At 42.5% G+C, this 16,077-nt stretch overlaps 1 protein-coding gene across 1 annotated transcript in view; it reads left to right on the plus strand.

Moving 5' to 3' along the window:
- The window catches only part of LOC130479591 (acyl-CoA (8-3)-desaturase-like), a 32,935-nt gene that overhangs the window by 4,644 nt on the left and 12,214 nt on the right, over positions 1-16,077 (plus strand). The window contains exons 2-5 of the mRNA XM_056851986.1: positions 5,486-5,596; positions 9,940-10,137; positions 13,913-14,014; positions 14,564-14,692. Coding sequence (XP_056707964.1) covers positions 5,486-5,596; positions 9,940-10,137; positions 13,913-14,014; positions 14,564-14,692 — 540 coding nt within the window. The remainder of the gene's footprint in view (positions 1-5,485; positions 5,597-9,939; positions 10,138-13,912; positions 14,015-14,563; positions 14,693-16,077) is intronic.

The following is a 16,077-nucleotide window of genomic DNA, read 5'->3' on the forward strand; positions in this document are numbered from 1 at the left end:
CTTGTGAGCAGACAAACAGCTGCTTACAAGCTATTAATATATTGTTTTTCTGGCTGAGTTGATGTCTTGAATATAGATTTTTCAGTAGTTGGTGGTGCCTAGGTTATTTTGATGACATATTTGTAGAATGATAATGAAATGCAGCCTAAGGATGTCCTGAACTACTTTGCAAGAAAAACATTTGAAACATGAGGGGAGTAAATCAGAATAGACCACATTAGTGCAGAAAGTGAGTCAAAACTTGAATTGTGCACAGGGGTGTGTGTTTTTTGGCATGCCTGCAGCTTCCTCCATCTTCCCATTACTTTGAGTGGATGGATCAAACCCTTTAGTAGAAGCTGAATTTGTGGGTTTGTGTCAACATGACCTTGCTAAATGACTTGGCATTACCAACTGTTGCTCTAGAACTTACCTGTACCGCTTCCTCCTTGCAACAGTTTAAATGGTATTTTAAAATGTACCTCTTCTCACAAGTCTCTAATGTTTACATCTCCTTCCTTCCCCTTACTTTTGTGTCTCTTCTCCTTTTCTTATGAGTGGTGTTTTTTGTTTTTTTTTGTTAGCCTGTGGAGCGGAATGTGGGATGGTATAGTGTGTGTGTGTGTGTGTGTAAAGTGCCATCAAGTCGCAGCCGACTTATGGTGACCCCTTATGGGGTTTTCAAGGCAAGAGACGAACAGAGGTGGTTTGCCATTGCCTTCCTCTGCATATCAGCCCTGGTATTCCTTGGTGGCCTCCCATCCAAATACTAACCAGGGCTGACCCTGCTTAGCTTCCGAGATCAGGCTATACCATGCTGTCTTCCATCCCATAGTATAGTATAGTCCGATCTTATCAGGTCTCGGAAGCTAAGCAGGATCAGTTCTTGGATGGGAGACCACCAAGGAAGACTATGCAGAGGAAGCCAATGGCAAACTACCTCTGCTTAATCACTTGCCTTGAAAACCCTATGGGGTCACTATAAGTCAGCTGCGACTTGACGGCTCTTTACACCTATACACATGCAAGACTGTGGACAGGGCTTGCGCTTTTAAATGTTTTGTTTACATTGCCTAGCCTTTTGAATATTTTATAAATCAGTATTATTAATTGCTGAATTTTTTTCAGCAAGGTGCTTCAGTAGCTGTGATGAACTGACTTTCCTATAATTTAGTGCAAGTTTCAGAGAAAACTAATTTGTGCTTCTACCGGTATCTTCCTGGCTGTTTGCTCTCTGTGTGTGCAGGAAGAGATATATTTGTGGTAGAGGGAGGTATGCAGCTGTACATATATTCTGAGGGCTATGGCATATGGTGCCCAGACTTGGATGGCCCAGGCTATGCTAATCTTGTCAGAGCTCAGAAGGTAAGCAGGGTCAGCCCTGGTTTTAGTATTTGGAATGGAAGGCACCAAGGTAGTCCAGGGTTGCTACACAGAGGCAGGCAACGGCAAACCACCTCTGTTCATCTCTTGCCTTGAAAAATCAGCTACAACATGATGGCACATAGTAGATGTTAATTGTTGCGGTTGTGCTGCGAAAGATGTGCAAGTGATGAGGTATGAATATATGCCCGTATATGCTTAGAAGAAGAGATCTGACTGTCAATGCAATCTTATGTAGAGTTACTCAGGTGAAGGGGTGAAAGTAACATATATTTTTACTGGTACTGTCACTTCAGGAAGCTTGAAGCAGAAGATGGAAAGCAGCACTTTGTACACTTGCTTACCAGTACTCCATACCAGTCCATACCATGCTCCGTGCTCCAGTTTAAAACAATGGAAAGCAATGGGGTTAGGCTTAGACTGGAGTAACTATGCATAAGACTGTACCACATCACCATAAATTACCTTAAGATTGTGAATTTCATCCACTATCACTAAGCTAGTAGGGCCATTTATGGCTTGTTTTAACACTGGTATTTTATGGTAATTTTATGAAATTATTGTATATGGTTTTATTTTATGAGTGCCTTGAGAAGGTCTCTAGTAGGGTTGCCAACCTCCAGGTACTAGCTGGAGATCTCCTGCTATTGCAACTGATCTCCTATCCCTCAGAAACAAGATGGGGACATTTCAGACTGCTGCAGGAACAGAAAGGCAAGAAAGTTGCAGTCCATGAGCTCAAATCCCTCTGCCCAGAGAAAACATCCAGGGGATCTATCATGATCCCTCTTACGTGGGTACTGAGGGAGAGAGAGCTTGCTTGTTTGTTTGCCAGAATCTTTATTTGGGAGTTTAAATTGTCTCCTTCTTAGTCCCCTTTGCTTATTTTATCTCAGAAGAAATGAGACACCAGAGGCTTTTTCAAGTTAACACACAAATAACAGAGATTTATTAAACACTGTACAAGGGATGAATTTGGATGGGAAACTGTGGTCAAGAGAAGCATAGAACCAGAGCTATTTTATAAGTTTCACTTCAGAAAAGGAATAGATCGTAGATGGCTTAGTTGGTACAGTATTACAATTCTTAGATTCAGTTCACAAATTCAGTTAAGTTTCCAGAACTTCTTATAGATGTTTCTATTCAGACTCTGCTGCCTAGCTATCAGGGAAGCTGGAGACCATACAATCTCTCTTCCCCAGAAAAACACAATAGTATACATTAGGGTTGCCAACCTCCAGGTAATAGCTGGAGATCTCCTGCTATTATAACTGATCTCCAGTCGATAGAGATCAGATCACCTGGAGAAAAGGGCCGCTTTGGCAATTGGACTCTATGGCATTGAAGTCCCACCCCTCCCCAAACCCTGCTATCCTCAGGCTCCACCCTAAAAACCTCCCTCCAGTGGTGAAGAGGGACCTGGCAACCCTACTATAGATTCACCCTACATCTGTGGCAGTGATCCCTTAACAAAACCCTGGAATATCTCCAGATACCGATATATCTCCCTAACCCTAACCCAGTGCCTATTCCCGTTTAGTGTCCTGAGAAAGGGTCCCTTTCCTCCCAATCTCTACCCGTCACTCCACAGGATTTATTTCACAACAGCTTAGGCAAAACTGAACCCTCAGGTTCCCAGAGTCAAAAACAGATACTGAACACGCAGGTTACCAAAATCAGACTACAGTTCCTTTCTTCAGAATGGAGAAAGTGAACGCCTTAGCTCCGCCCACTCCCTGTTTGTCACAGGATCTAAGCCTCAATATTTGAATTTATTTAATAGAACTGAAAAGAAGAGAAGCATTTACTTAACAGTACAAAATAGTTGTATAAATTTTGCATGCAAAAATGCACAAGCCACATTGTTAAGGTTGCTAGGTGCCCGCTGGTGGCGGGCAAACCCCTAGTAATGTGCCCCTCTGCCCACCAACCAGCTGAGGGCCGGCGGGCAATTGTGCACCCACGCGCCGGCGCTGCACTTCTGGTTTACAACCGGAAGTGCCGCCTCGCAAGGAGCCTTAGACCACCCAAACTCTAAGGCTCCTTGCGAGGCAGCACTTCCGGTTGTAAACCGAAGTGCTGCGTCGGGGGGGGGGGGGCGCACACACACACGATCTACAAAGAAACCTCCCGCCGAAAGTGAGTGGGGACCTGGCAACCCTACACACTGTAGACTGAAAATGCCCCCCGTGTCCTGAATGCATATGACTATCTATAAAAAGTGTCTGTTACCTTTCACTCTAGAAGGGCTTCCAAGGCACCGGCATATGGGTTGCATATTATTTAATTTCACACAAATGCCTTCTATGTAGGGACTTGCAAAATGTGAAATGGCCTTCTGAGAATGTGCTACTTTCAGGGAGAGTCGGTGGCTTTCTGGAAGTAGCTAACTGCCAGACTGAAGGGAAATTAAAAGGCCAATGTTCGGAGCACATTCATGGGCTCAAAGAGGGGAAATGGTCAGACCCAGCTTCAGTGAAGTTAAGGAAAGTGGGGCAAGAGAAAAACAGTAGTTGGGCTGGTAAAGGCTGTAGCAAGAGTAGGTGTCCTAGTTGCTTATATAAGTGAATGAGCTTGAATCAGATGCTTTTGTGGAAGTGAGGAGGCACCTCCGGTCATGCTTCTCTATCATCTCCTGTGACTTCAGTTGAAGACCTACCTTGTGTTCAGGTCCTGACCTGGAAAGTATACAGTCTGAATTTGAGAGTGTAGGAGGCAACAGCAAGAAGACCCAGAAAAAAAAAAAAGGTAGATAGAGGCAAAAGTTACTGAGACTGGAAGTAACAAAAATCATATGACTTTATATGACTGCATACAGCCAACATGGAAATCTATTTATATAAAACACTTACACCCCACATTTTCCATTAAAAATGCTCAAAGCACATAAAACAGCATAAGTCAACTAGGATAAAACAAAAGCAGGATCAAGTAGGTTAACTGTGCCATCCTAACTAGGTCTGTTCAGAACCCTACTCGAGTCTACTCAGTGGGCTTACTCCCAGGAAAGTGTTCTTAGGGTTGCATTGTCAATGTACAGGCCTAAACATAGGTCTGTTAAAACAGTAACCATAAAACACAACCATCTACGCATTCACCAAGGCAAAAAGAAATCATAGAGGGATTTTCTACACAGGTAAGAGTTGCCGGAGGGAAGGCAGTATGGTATTGCCTGCTCTCGTCAGATCTCAGAAGCGAACCAGGATCAGTACTTGGAAGGGAGACCACCAAGGAAGACTTTGCAGAGGAAGGCAATGGCAAACCATCTCTGCTTCTCATTTGTTGGGGTCATCATAAGTCACCTGTGACTTGACAGCTTTACACCCACACACAATAGGAGTTGCACTGTGCTGTATGCCCTAGAACTGTTAATCAATTTTCCTGGAAGAAGCCCAATTTGAATCTGTATGTACATAAGTTTGTATATGGTTAAATGTTTTTAATTTTTAAAAAAGTGTTAATAAAATATATATTTTTTTAAAAAGAGTTGCACTGTGCTAAAGGATACACAAAGTTACTCGGAAAAATTATTAGGAACTGTGTATAGCTTGCTGAAACTAGGTTCCCAATATGGAATTTTACATCATTTAATGTGTCGTTTTAATACTTATGCTTTGCTTCGGTTCTGTTTTCTGGTTGGTTCAAAAACCCTAATCCTATTACATTGTTTATTGAATGTCCCATCGGTTGATTGCATTGACTCACTCTGCATAACCTGCCTTGAGTCCAAGTGAGAAAGGCAGACTATAAAGAATGTAATAAAATAAAATAAAATATTCATGCTAAAATATTTCATTGTGGAGTGCAGATCATATCAAGGCTTGGGAGAATGAAAACATTGTCACAAGATGCCTAAAAGATTACACATTTAATATCTAGCTAGGCTTTTTGAAAAGGGATTTCTAGAGCCGTGGTGCCATAACAGAGGCCTCATCTCTGGTGTTTGTCCACTTTGTATATTGGTTGCACAGCTGCTGGGTCTTTGACCCTGTCATGGAGAGGAGTGTACAAAAGCTTTTATGTCTTGTTATAGGCAAGTTGTCTGAAGCAACAGTTCATCCTTGTCCTCTGCATAGATTTGCAAATCATTCTATTTTATTTTGTGACTTTCTCTCCTTCCTAGGATGCATTCACGGCATTCCACCTTGATAAAAATCAAGTGAGCAAGTACTTGAAGCCATTGCTGATTGGGGAGCTGGCACCAGATCAACCTAACTCTGAGCCCAACAAAAATGTGAGTTTTTTCCCAAGGTCAGAAGGGGGAACGGATGTATAGTTTTATAGTGGATAGGTGGGAAAGGTCACAGACTTTTTATTGATTAAGAACACAGATGTATATGATTTATTTTCTGTTGTCAGCAGAGTGTTCTAGGATTCTTAAAAGTGTAATTTCATCTGCATGCCATAGTGTTGCCAACTCTGGTTTGGGAAATTCTTGGAGGTTTGGGGAGGGAAGTCAGCAGGGCTGTGATATTATGCCATGTGATGTCATATATTGATGTCATATCTAGGTCAAAGGTCAGCTCTTCCCATCCTATGCAGTCACTTCCTCCCACCAAAACTGAAGTTTTAAATTTAAATTTCCTACCCCATATAACTTACCCCTTTCCTTTTCTCCCGCTTTACATCACTTATAGTCTACACTGTGAGAGTGCACTATATGCTAATTCTCTGATGCTAAATATTTGTACTGGTATATGTGGCTGCTATCCAGTTATGTTTCACTCAACCTTAAAACATTCTCAAAATCATTTCAGATTTTTCTCACAGAGGCAAATCCACTCTGACGGACACCAGCCAACAGTAGTCCCATCCCTATCTCAATCTGGCCTTTAGTGAGGCAACAATCCAGGCTGCCCAGGCTGCAGGAGCTCCAGGGGGATTGCTCCAGGGGGAACAGCCTTCTGATCAGATCCATGTTTCTGAAGGGTGCTAAGGATGGGCGTGGAGAGTGGCCACAGGAGTCAGGTGCCATGGCTGTTGATGGGCTGGGTGAGGGCAAGGATGCCACCCTGCTGCCAGTGCTGAGAGAGTGTGGACTGCGGCTAGCTCAGCCCATCCTCCCTGTCGTCCATGGGGGCTGAGATCAAGCATGAGTGCCTGGAGAGCAAAAGACAGTGGCAGGAGTCCTTTGCTAGGGGACAATGTTGGATGGATGTCAGCCACTGTGATGACAGCGAACGGGCACCTGGAGGGGGTGCTGAAATCACCCGGGACCAGGAAGAGGGGCAGGCACATGTGGAGAGGCTGCTGGGGGACCTGAAGAGTCACTGTACACCCCCTCCCCACCAGCCATTCTGCTGGCCCCTCTCCCAGCTCCGCTGTAGGCAGGGGTGGAACAGGGGTTGGTGAATGGCCACACACTGCTATGCAGTGCTGTTCGGTGGGGTCACCAGTGACTGGTGGCCAACAGTTAATGTTTGCACTAGGGACCCGTGCCTCCCATCTTGGTCGCCATTCGTGCCATATGGTCATGGTGGCATCTCAGGGACAGGGAGGAATGTGATGGGTGCTTTTGGCTCCAGCACATCTTCTTGGTGCCCTGGTATTAAAGGCTGCTTAGCTCCCTTTCACCAGGCAGGCAGTTGCCCAATGACAGGGGGCTTACAGTATGCCCACTGGATGCTGGAGCCAGCCCTGAACATGTAGGTGTAGGGACTAGGAGGGCCTGTGTGGCTATTTTATCTTCCCCACCATTGCTTCCATGGCACCCTGGATCGCAGCCCTCTGCAGTCCAGGGATGGTCCACCATACTGCTAAATCGCCATATCCCAGTGTTCATCATGGCGATTCCCATCCCCACCCCCACCCCTGGAAATCTGACATTTGGGGTAAAATTAAATATATGCAATACCTATTTTATTAAAACATATTACTTTTATGCTTTAAAAGCACACACTATAAAATTTTAAACTTAGCATATGAAACTGGTATAGTCATGAAATTTGAAAGAATACATTCCCTAGTTTTCTACAAAACTGTGACTATTCCTTACAAACAGAGAACCACAAACTGTTGCATCCTCTGCTACCTTCCCCCAACGTATGCCCCTAGAGAGGTAGGAAAAAGCAGATGTTGAAAATAGGAGATACAAATTTTGTAGTAAACAAAAGGAAATGTATTATTTGGACAGGAAAATACTCTTACGGTCACAACAGGATTAGCAGCCTATTGGGATATTAACTTTAAAACATAGAAAACATTGAACTCTTCAGTAGTGCATTATATTTGTTTATTTAAAACCTTTATTAGCCTACTTTCTACCTTTCGGAACTCAAGGAGGCTTCATAGCAAATTAACTGTGGACCAAATGAGTCATGTTTAAACAATAAACATATACTTACTAAGGAATTGTCATTATCTAATGATGTAGAATAGTTTACATAAAATTTTCATACAACAGATGTTAAGTGAGTAAAACAATGTAATAAAAAGCAATTCATTCCAAAAGAGAAAATATTTCACTGGAGGTTTTTTCAATGCTTTTCTAAATTTCCTTTTCCCCTTTAAAAAACTTGAAAAATAGTCCAATTTTACCCCCAAACAAATAGTTCCAGTTCTCTTCCAGACCTTCACATTTCTCATCAGAAGCCTGCACAGGAAACCAGTCTAGGAACATTTATGTTCATCACGTACATATCACATTGCTTAACATCGTTATAAAGCTGTATGTCACTTGGGCACATCAACACTGTAGCTGTGCAGTGCAATCCTAAACCTTTATTCAAACCCTCAATACGCAATGCATTTATGCCCAAATAAACTCTTTTTTAAAAACCCTTTGCAATACATTTTATTAAGACCAACTAAAATAAAGCAAGACAAACCCTGAACTGGTGCCTTGGAAGCAGTTTTCGTGTGACTTGGAGCTAATATACTGAAGCTTAATCCTGACAAGATGTTAGCGTTACTGTGGGCAGAAGGTCTTACCCAGGATTTAAGGTGTCACCCATTCTGGATGGGGTTGCTGTCCCCTTGAAGGAACAGGTCTGTAGTCTGGAGTGCTCTTGGATCCAGGCCTACTGCTGGATATGCAGGTAGCAGTGGTGGCCAGGAGTGTCTTTTACCAGCTTTGACTGGTTAGCCAGTTGCGGCTTTTCCTGAGCAGAAAGTATCTGGCCACTGTGTTGCATGCCCTGATTACAATTAGATTAGATTACTGGAATGTGCACTACTTGGGGCTGCCTTTGAGAAGTTTTCACACACTTCAGTTGGTACAAACTGCTGCAGCTGGGATGTTGATTGGAGTGAGTTGTAGGGACCATATCACTCCAGTCTTGTTCCATCTACACTGGTTCCCAGTTTGTTTCTGGACACAATTCAAGGAACTGGTCTTGACCTTCAAAGCCCTATTTGGTTCAGGACCAATATACCTGAGGGACTGCCTACTCCCTTATGAACCTGCCCAACCACTATGGTCGTCTTAGGAAGCCCTGCTTCGGTTGCCCCTGCCTTCTGAGATTAGGCAGATGGCAAACCAGGAGAGGACCTTCTTGGTCATGGCATCAAAACTCTGGAACTCTCTTTCCAAGGAGATTTGTCTGACCCCTTCTGTTGCCATCTTCCATAAGTGAGTGAAGAGAAGACATTTGTATGTCCTTTGGCAATTCCTCCTTCCTAACCAGTGTTTACTGTTTTTATGTCTTGTATGTATTTTAACTCTGTTTTTAATTGTTTTAATGATGTGTGTGTTTTTGTGGGGGGGTAATTTTAGTGGTTTTAAAATATGATTTTGTTAGTTGCCTTGTTGGCCCTTGTGAGAGTAGAAAAGCAGGATATAAATTTTGTAAATAAAGAATAATTGGCAAGCTTTAGAGTTCGCTGGATTGAACATAAATTGCCACTTTATACTGGCTGTAGAGGCATCGCCAAGAAAGTGTGGAAATACAGTTTCATGAGGAGGGTTAGGCTTCTCTGAATTATTAGAGAACTCTCACCATCCTTATCAGATCCCAGCATTTGGGAGTGGGGGGAGAAACCACAACAATTAAACTCATTATTGCTTTTAGGCAGGAAAAAAATCCCATCCCCTTCAGAGGGGGGATCCATCTAGTTCTTGAAGTTTCCAGTTTCATAGCTATGCGTACCTGCAAAGCTCATCAGGGCAAATACAGAGGTAACCACTTGAAGAACAGCAATAACAGATAAGCCATCTGATCTTTGCATATCAATTCTTGATGAGAAGGAGCTACGAAATTAGCTGCATGAGCTATGGCCTAACTCTTACCCTTGTACTATAGCTAGATAATCTCAAACTGCTTGTGGCTTTTCCTTAGTGACACCAGTCAATAAACATGTGTAGATATAGAGAACCAGGAGTTTCCTCAAATGTTGCAGAGCAGATAATCAGACTTGATAGTAGAGGTAATGCCACAGTACAGTCCTTAACACTGCATCAATGGCAGCAGGAATTAGAGCTGAGCAAAACAGTATCCTAATGACGATAAGCAGAAATTATCCTCTAAAGATTTCTAACATTCTGAATGGCAGTCTCAAAAACAAAAATCCTCTCAACTGTCTGTATTTTTCCTTGTCAAATGAGAACAAATGAGAGGAATTTTCTGTGTTTTCCCGCAGCAACTGATAGTAGAGGACTTCCGGAAGCTGCGATCCACTGTTGAGGAGATGGGACTCCTGAAGCCCAACTGTCTCTTCTTCTTTCTGACTTTCCTCCATATTGTGCTACTGGATATTGGTGCCTGGTTGACCATCTGGTACTTTGGATCATCTTTAGTACCATTTCTCATAAGTGTTACATTATTTGCTACTGCTCAGGTACAGTACTGAGGGCACCGTACAATCATGGTATTAGCCTGATGTTCCATTCATTTCAAGAATTCAAAGGGTTTCACAAATTTGAGCGAATGTCCTTGGGACCACTCAACTAGCTCTTTGTAGTGCTGCAGGTTTGACCTTTTACAAATATAATTGCCTAATGCCACAAGAGAAAGTCTCTTGTGGCAGTTTCCAGGGCAGTTTGCATTATGACGTGGGTGGGCTGCTGTTTAAATCAAGGGCCGTTTATGCTTGGTAATTAGCAGCGTGTTCCAGGCTGAATTGCCCCGCATATGTTTTTTAATTTTTCATGCTGAACCGTCATTCCAGAAGTGACTGCGAAGCCGGTGCATACCTGCTTCGCATTACTTAAGAGCCCCTTTAACGCGACCTTTGGTGTTTGCTCCACCCCCCGCTGCGAAGAATCCCCTGAAGGAACCATGCAAAATAACAGTGTCATGTTAGCTGTGCACACGCTAATGGCTATGCAAAGAGGAACGAAGGAGCAGGCGAGTGGGGGGGTGGAATTTCTCCTTTTGCGTCAGGACCGTGAATAGGCATTTTTAAAGTCTCATTTTTAAAAAGAGCTTTTATCAAGCATCAAAACTGACCTTGCATAAATGGCCAAGAAGTGAAAAACTAAACTTTTGCTGGCCTTTACATGGATCCATAGATTAATTTGACACAGGTTTCACTAAGATTGGGCCTCAGTACCTCTTTTCTCAGGTTTAGTTTACTAAATGTGAAATGAGATATTAATGTATTTGCATGGATATCTTATTAAAAATGGGAGGACCACCTAAACCCTGCTAGCACCTATTCCAGATATTATTACCACTGATCAGTAGGGTAATGTTTTAATTTTTAATTTTATTTTTTTGCCTAGAAAGCCAGACTCTCCATGGCCAAGCTGTTCAAGGGTTTTAGTACCCCTCCCTACCATGACATAATCAAAAAGGCAAGACAGGCAAACAGAGAGCATATTTGGCAGACCTCCCTTCTTGGGCAAATGAGAGGAATCCCCAGGCATAATACAGATGCCAACCTCTCTTATAGAAACACTGTTTATTGGTGCTCGGAGCTACAGGATTTCTTTCATTGGCAGGTCCTGGAACTTTACAGTGCAATGCTATGCATGTGCATTTAGAATGAAGTCTCATTTTATTCAATTAAGCTTAATCCCAAGTATGTGTTCTTACGATTGCATCCTAAATGAGTAATCCTAAACAGATCTACTGATACTGCTGTCTATTTAATGGGCTTACTCCCAATAAAGTGTTCTTAGGATTGCACTGCTAGCCTCCCATATTATGGTATTACAATTGGGGGGCCTGCAAGGACTTGTGGGGGACATCTCATTTACCACTACTCACCTCACCGTACTACAGGTAGAGTATCCCTTATCCAGACATCCCATATCCGGACTGATCCAGGAACTGGACCCTTTGAGCCGGCATGCAGGCAGATCCATGCTGCCTGCTTTCAACGTTTATTCTCACCTAAAAAAATAAATAAATACAGTGTACACTGCATCATAGGTGGAGACTGAAAGCCTGCCATTGTTAGCTTGTTGTTTGTCATTGCTCTTGTTTTACAGCTGATACAGATATTCTGGTGAGACAGTTACACCTTTGCTTTCTAATGGCTCAGTGTACACAAAATTATTTAAAATATTGTTTAAAATTACATTCAGGCTATGTGTATAAAGTGTTTATAAAGCATAAATGAATTTGGGTCCCATCCCCAAGCTATCTCATTATGTATATGCAAAAATTCCAAAATATTCCAATATACAAAAGGATCCAAAATACGGACCACTTCTGGTCCCAAACAGTCCGGATAAGGGATACTTAACCTGTATTTCCTCTTTCAGTTACCCCAGAAGCTCCCATAACCTTTCCCCTTTTCCTGCTTGAAGGTACTAAACATACACACCATTCTTCAGCTTTCCCTCCTTCATTCCCCTTGCAACCCTTCGGCAACTTCTCCCCAGGAAATGTCCAGCCAAGGTGTGAAAGTCATGCAGTAGGGAGTCATGCAGCAGTGAATTACCCAGACAACTTGTTTGGTTGCTGCCACCAGGCCTAGCCAAGTTGAGTGATAGCAAGTCACCTGGGTGAGTTGTCTAGTAGCTTCTGCCAGTCTCAGGTGAATCGTGTGGCAGTGAGGTGCAAAGTGGAGCTGGTTTCTGCCCCAGCAAGTCCTTCCTTCACCAGGGGATGGGGGGCAGGGCCCTTCCCAGGGCTAAGCTTATAGGTGATATGGGAGGCATTCAAAACATACATGAGACACACGATCATACAGACTGTTGCATATGAAAAAAGAGTATGAAGTTGTTGGGAAATTTGCGTAAGGATATTAATAGAATTTAACTCCCCTTTTCCTGCTTTTTCTGTCCTTCTAGGATTGCTAACCTCAAGTTGGGGCCTGGAGATCCCCTGGACTCACAACAGATCTCCCAACTACAGAGATCAGTTATGAGCTCCAGGGTTGCCAGCTCCAGGCTGGAAAGTTCCTGGAGATTTGGGGGTGGAGCTTTGAAAGGGCAAGTTTTGGGGAGGGAAACAATCTCAGCAGGATATAATGACATAAAGTCCACCCTCCAAAGCAGCCATTTTCTCCAAGGGAACTGATCTCTGACATCCAGGGATCAGTTGCAATTCTGGGTGATCTCCATTCCAGCCCCAGAGGTTGGCAACCCTAGTTTCCCTGGAAGAAATGGCTGCTTTGGAGGGTGGAGTTCTGAGGTTCCTCCCCTCCTCAATGTTCTGAGGTTCCTCCCCTCCTCAAAAGTTCTTCTGAGGTTCCTCCCCTCCTCAAAATCCACACTTCCCAGCCTCCAGCCTCCACAAATTCTAGGAATTTCCTAATATAAAGTGGCAACCCTACCTCGTTTACACCCAGCATCCAACCTACCTTTGTCTGCCCCTCTGTCTTAAGCTTTCCCTCTCCCCCCACCCAAGCAGCCTCTACCTAGGAAAACTGTGGCTCAGTTGTGTAGTCACTGGGGCAGGCTCACTTGCACAGCAACCCTGGTATTCCTTGGTGGTCTCCCATCCAAATACTAACCAGGGCTGACCCTGCTTAGCTTCTGATATCTGATATATATAAGAAGATGAAAAAGTAAACTGTTTAGTAATTATGACTTTATATGTATTAAAGTCTCTTATCACTGATTCTTGATGATATATTTGTTTACGTATAGTTTATTTGTCTCACTGAATATATTATAGAATAGGTAATCTTGTTTAACTTGTGAAGGCTAGTAAACCGCATATAATTTATTATATATATATATATATATATATATATATATATATATATATATATATATATATATATATATATATATATATATATATATATATTTTTTAAAAAAAAAAAGTTATACGATCTGCGGCTCCTTTTCTCTTTCCCCTCAGATTGCTTAGAGTATGACCTTAAACCCATGTGGAATGCTCATCCTCAGCAATGGATAATTAGGTAACGGGCTCTGTGACAAACCACTGATCTCTAGCTAGGTCCCAGCATTATTTTTTTAAACAAATTGAGAAATGGAAAAAATGCCCATTGTGACTCTGGTTTGTGAAAAGTACATATATTTAAATGATGTCTTTTGAATCTAGTTTTATCAGTTTGGAAAGCGATCAATGGATAGAGGACATAACAGGGTATAATGATTGCTGTGATACTTGTAAATTGCATAATCTTTACTGTCATTCAGCTTGAATTGTACAGTGAACTTGTTTTTGTAATTATCCCTTTTTTCTTACAGTGCCAAATGAACTGGCTGCAGCATGACTTAGGACACCTTTCTGTCTTTAGCAAATCAAAATGGAATCACATGCTACATGCAGTCTTAATGTGCATGATGAAAGTGGGTATCCTGTGCTTTAACAGAATAAAGAAGATGACTACTTAGTGTAAAATGCAGAAATGCAAAATGTTTAATGTTGTATTTTACATTTAAAGTTGGTAGCATCAGTTTAATCAATATAGAACACATATATATTGTTTTGTATGTTATCAAACAATAGTCAATACTTGATTATTTACCTGTTATAATAGATAAAAACAGACATATTCATAATCAAAAATAATAGTATCTAACAGTCATAATTACTTAGCAGTCAAATATCAGTTAATGCAATCTTAGATGTTTTTTTATATCGTGTGCGCACATCAGAAATATGGCACATTATGAGTTAATCTTATAATTGGTAGGGGTGGTCATCAATATGTAAGAACTTGGGCACAGACATGTTGTTATTTTTGTCTTTTCCCCTATATTCTTCTCCCTGTTTTCTTTTTTCTGTATCCCCGTATATTAAAAATAAAAATATTTATATAAAAAAGATGACTACTTTTGCAGCACACTGGCTTGAATTATGCTCTGTCTTTAGTCCTGTCTTCTGTTTTCCTATAGGGATTGGCAGCAAAGTGGTGGAATAACCTGCATTTCCAGCACCATGCCAAGCCCAACTGCTTTCGTAAAGACCCCGATCTCAACATGCACCCCATTTTGTTTGCTCTGGGGAAGAAACTAGCTGCAGAGGTACATTTGAAGAGTTTGTATTATAATATATTGCTGAAGGTAAGCTAAGAAGAGCAGCTAGAATGAACAGAGGACAAAAATTTCATCAGCATTAGAGAAATTGTATGAGACAGCCATTGTTACAAGGGTGGGTTTAACATTTCCCAACCTGCAGATGTCCTCATTAATCAGGCACCACAGAAACTAGGTGCAAGCTCCTCCATCTGTGGTCTTGCAAAGTCTGTTAAAATAATATTTTATCTTTTTTTACAGCCTTATTTTTTGAAGCATTATTATCTTACTTCTCCAGCCCTTTAGGCGGGCGGGTGGCAGAAGGAGCGCCACCCTTCTCCATGGAGTCAGGCACATTTCCCGGGGCTTAAAAGCCTTTTGCTCAGCTCACACCGCCTCCATGGCACACCCACCACCGGAGGTTTCAAAGAAAAAAGCTAATGCGATCTTGGGGTGCATTAACAGAGGCATAACATCCAAATCACAAGATGTCATAGTTCCTCTGTACGCTGCATTGGTCAGGCCGCACTTGCAGTATTGTGTACAGTTCTGGAGACCTCACTTCAAAAAGGATGTGGACAGAATCGAGCAGGTGTAGAGGAGAGCAATGAGGATGATCACGGGCCTGGAGACCAAGCCCTATGAGGAGAGGCTGAGGGAGTTGGGAATGCTTAGTCTGGAGAAGAGATGATTGAGGGGGGATATGATTGCTCTCTTTAAGTATTAGAGGAGGGCAGGGAGCTGTTCCTGTTGGCAGCAGAGGATAAGACTCGCAATAATGGGTTTAAATTGCGGGCGGAAAGGTACCAGCTGGATATTAGGGAAAGGTTTTTTACAGGAAGAGTTGTTCGACAGAGGAACAATCTACTTAGGGAGGTGGTGAGCTCCCCCTCACTGGTAGTCTTTAAGCAGAGGCTGGACATGCACTTGTCAAGGATGCGCTAGGCTGATCCTGCATTAAGCAGGGGGTTGGACTAGATGGCCTGTATGGCCCCTTCCAACTGTATGAGTCTTTGACAGAGCAAGTAATGCCCACCTGCCTAAAATGGTGCAGGAGGGAAGGCAAGAACTCCTCCTCCTCCTGAACTGCAGTCCCAATCAAAATCGAGTGCATCTGCACTTTTTACACAGGAGTTGCCAGATGAAGTTGCAGTTGCACTAGGGCTACAAGTCCCCATGGTGAACTCATGTAAAAAAATAATGTCTAGTTTAACTCTTACATTGTGTAATCTGCCTTAAGTCTCAGTGAGAGACTATAAATAAGGTAAACATCTCATGATCAAAGGAAGGACACAAAAATATATCTCGATTTCTAGGGTGAAACTGCCCCCAGCTGATCTTTAAGGCAGAAACAGTCAACCATGATCTAAGGACCCTGGTGGGCAGGAAGGCAG

The sequence above is a fragment of the Euleptes europaea genome, chromosome 6 (genome assembly GCF_029931775.1).
Source record: "Euleptes europaea isolate rEulEur1 chromosome 6, rEulEur1.hap1, whole genome shotgun sequence".
Classification (NCBI taxonomy): Eukaryota; Metazoa; Chordata; class Lepidosauria; order Squamata; family Sphaerodactylidae; genus Euleptes; species Euleptes europaea.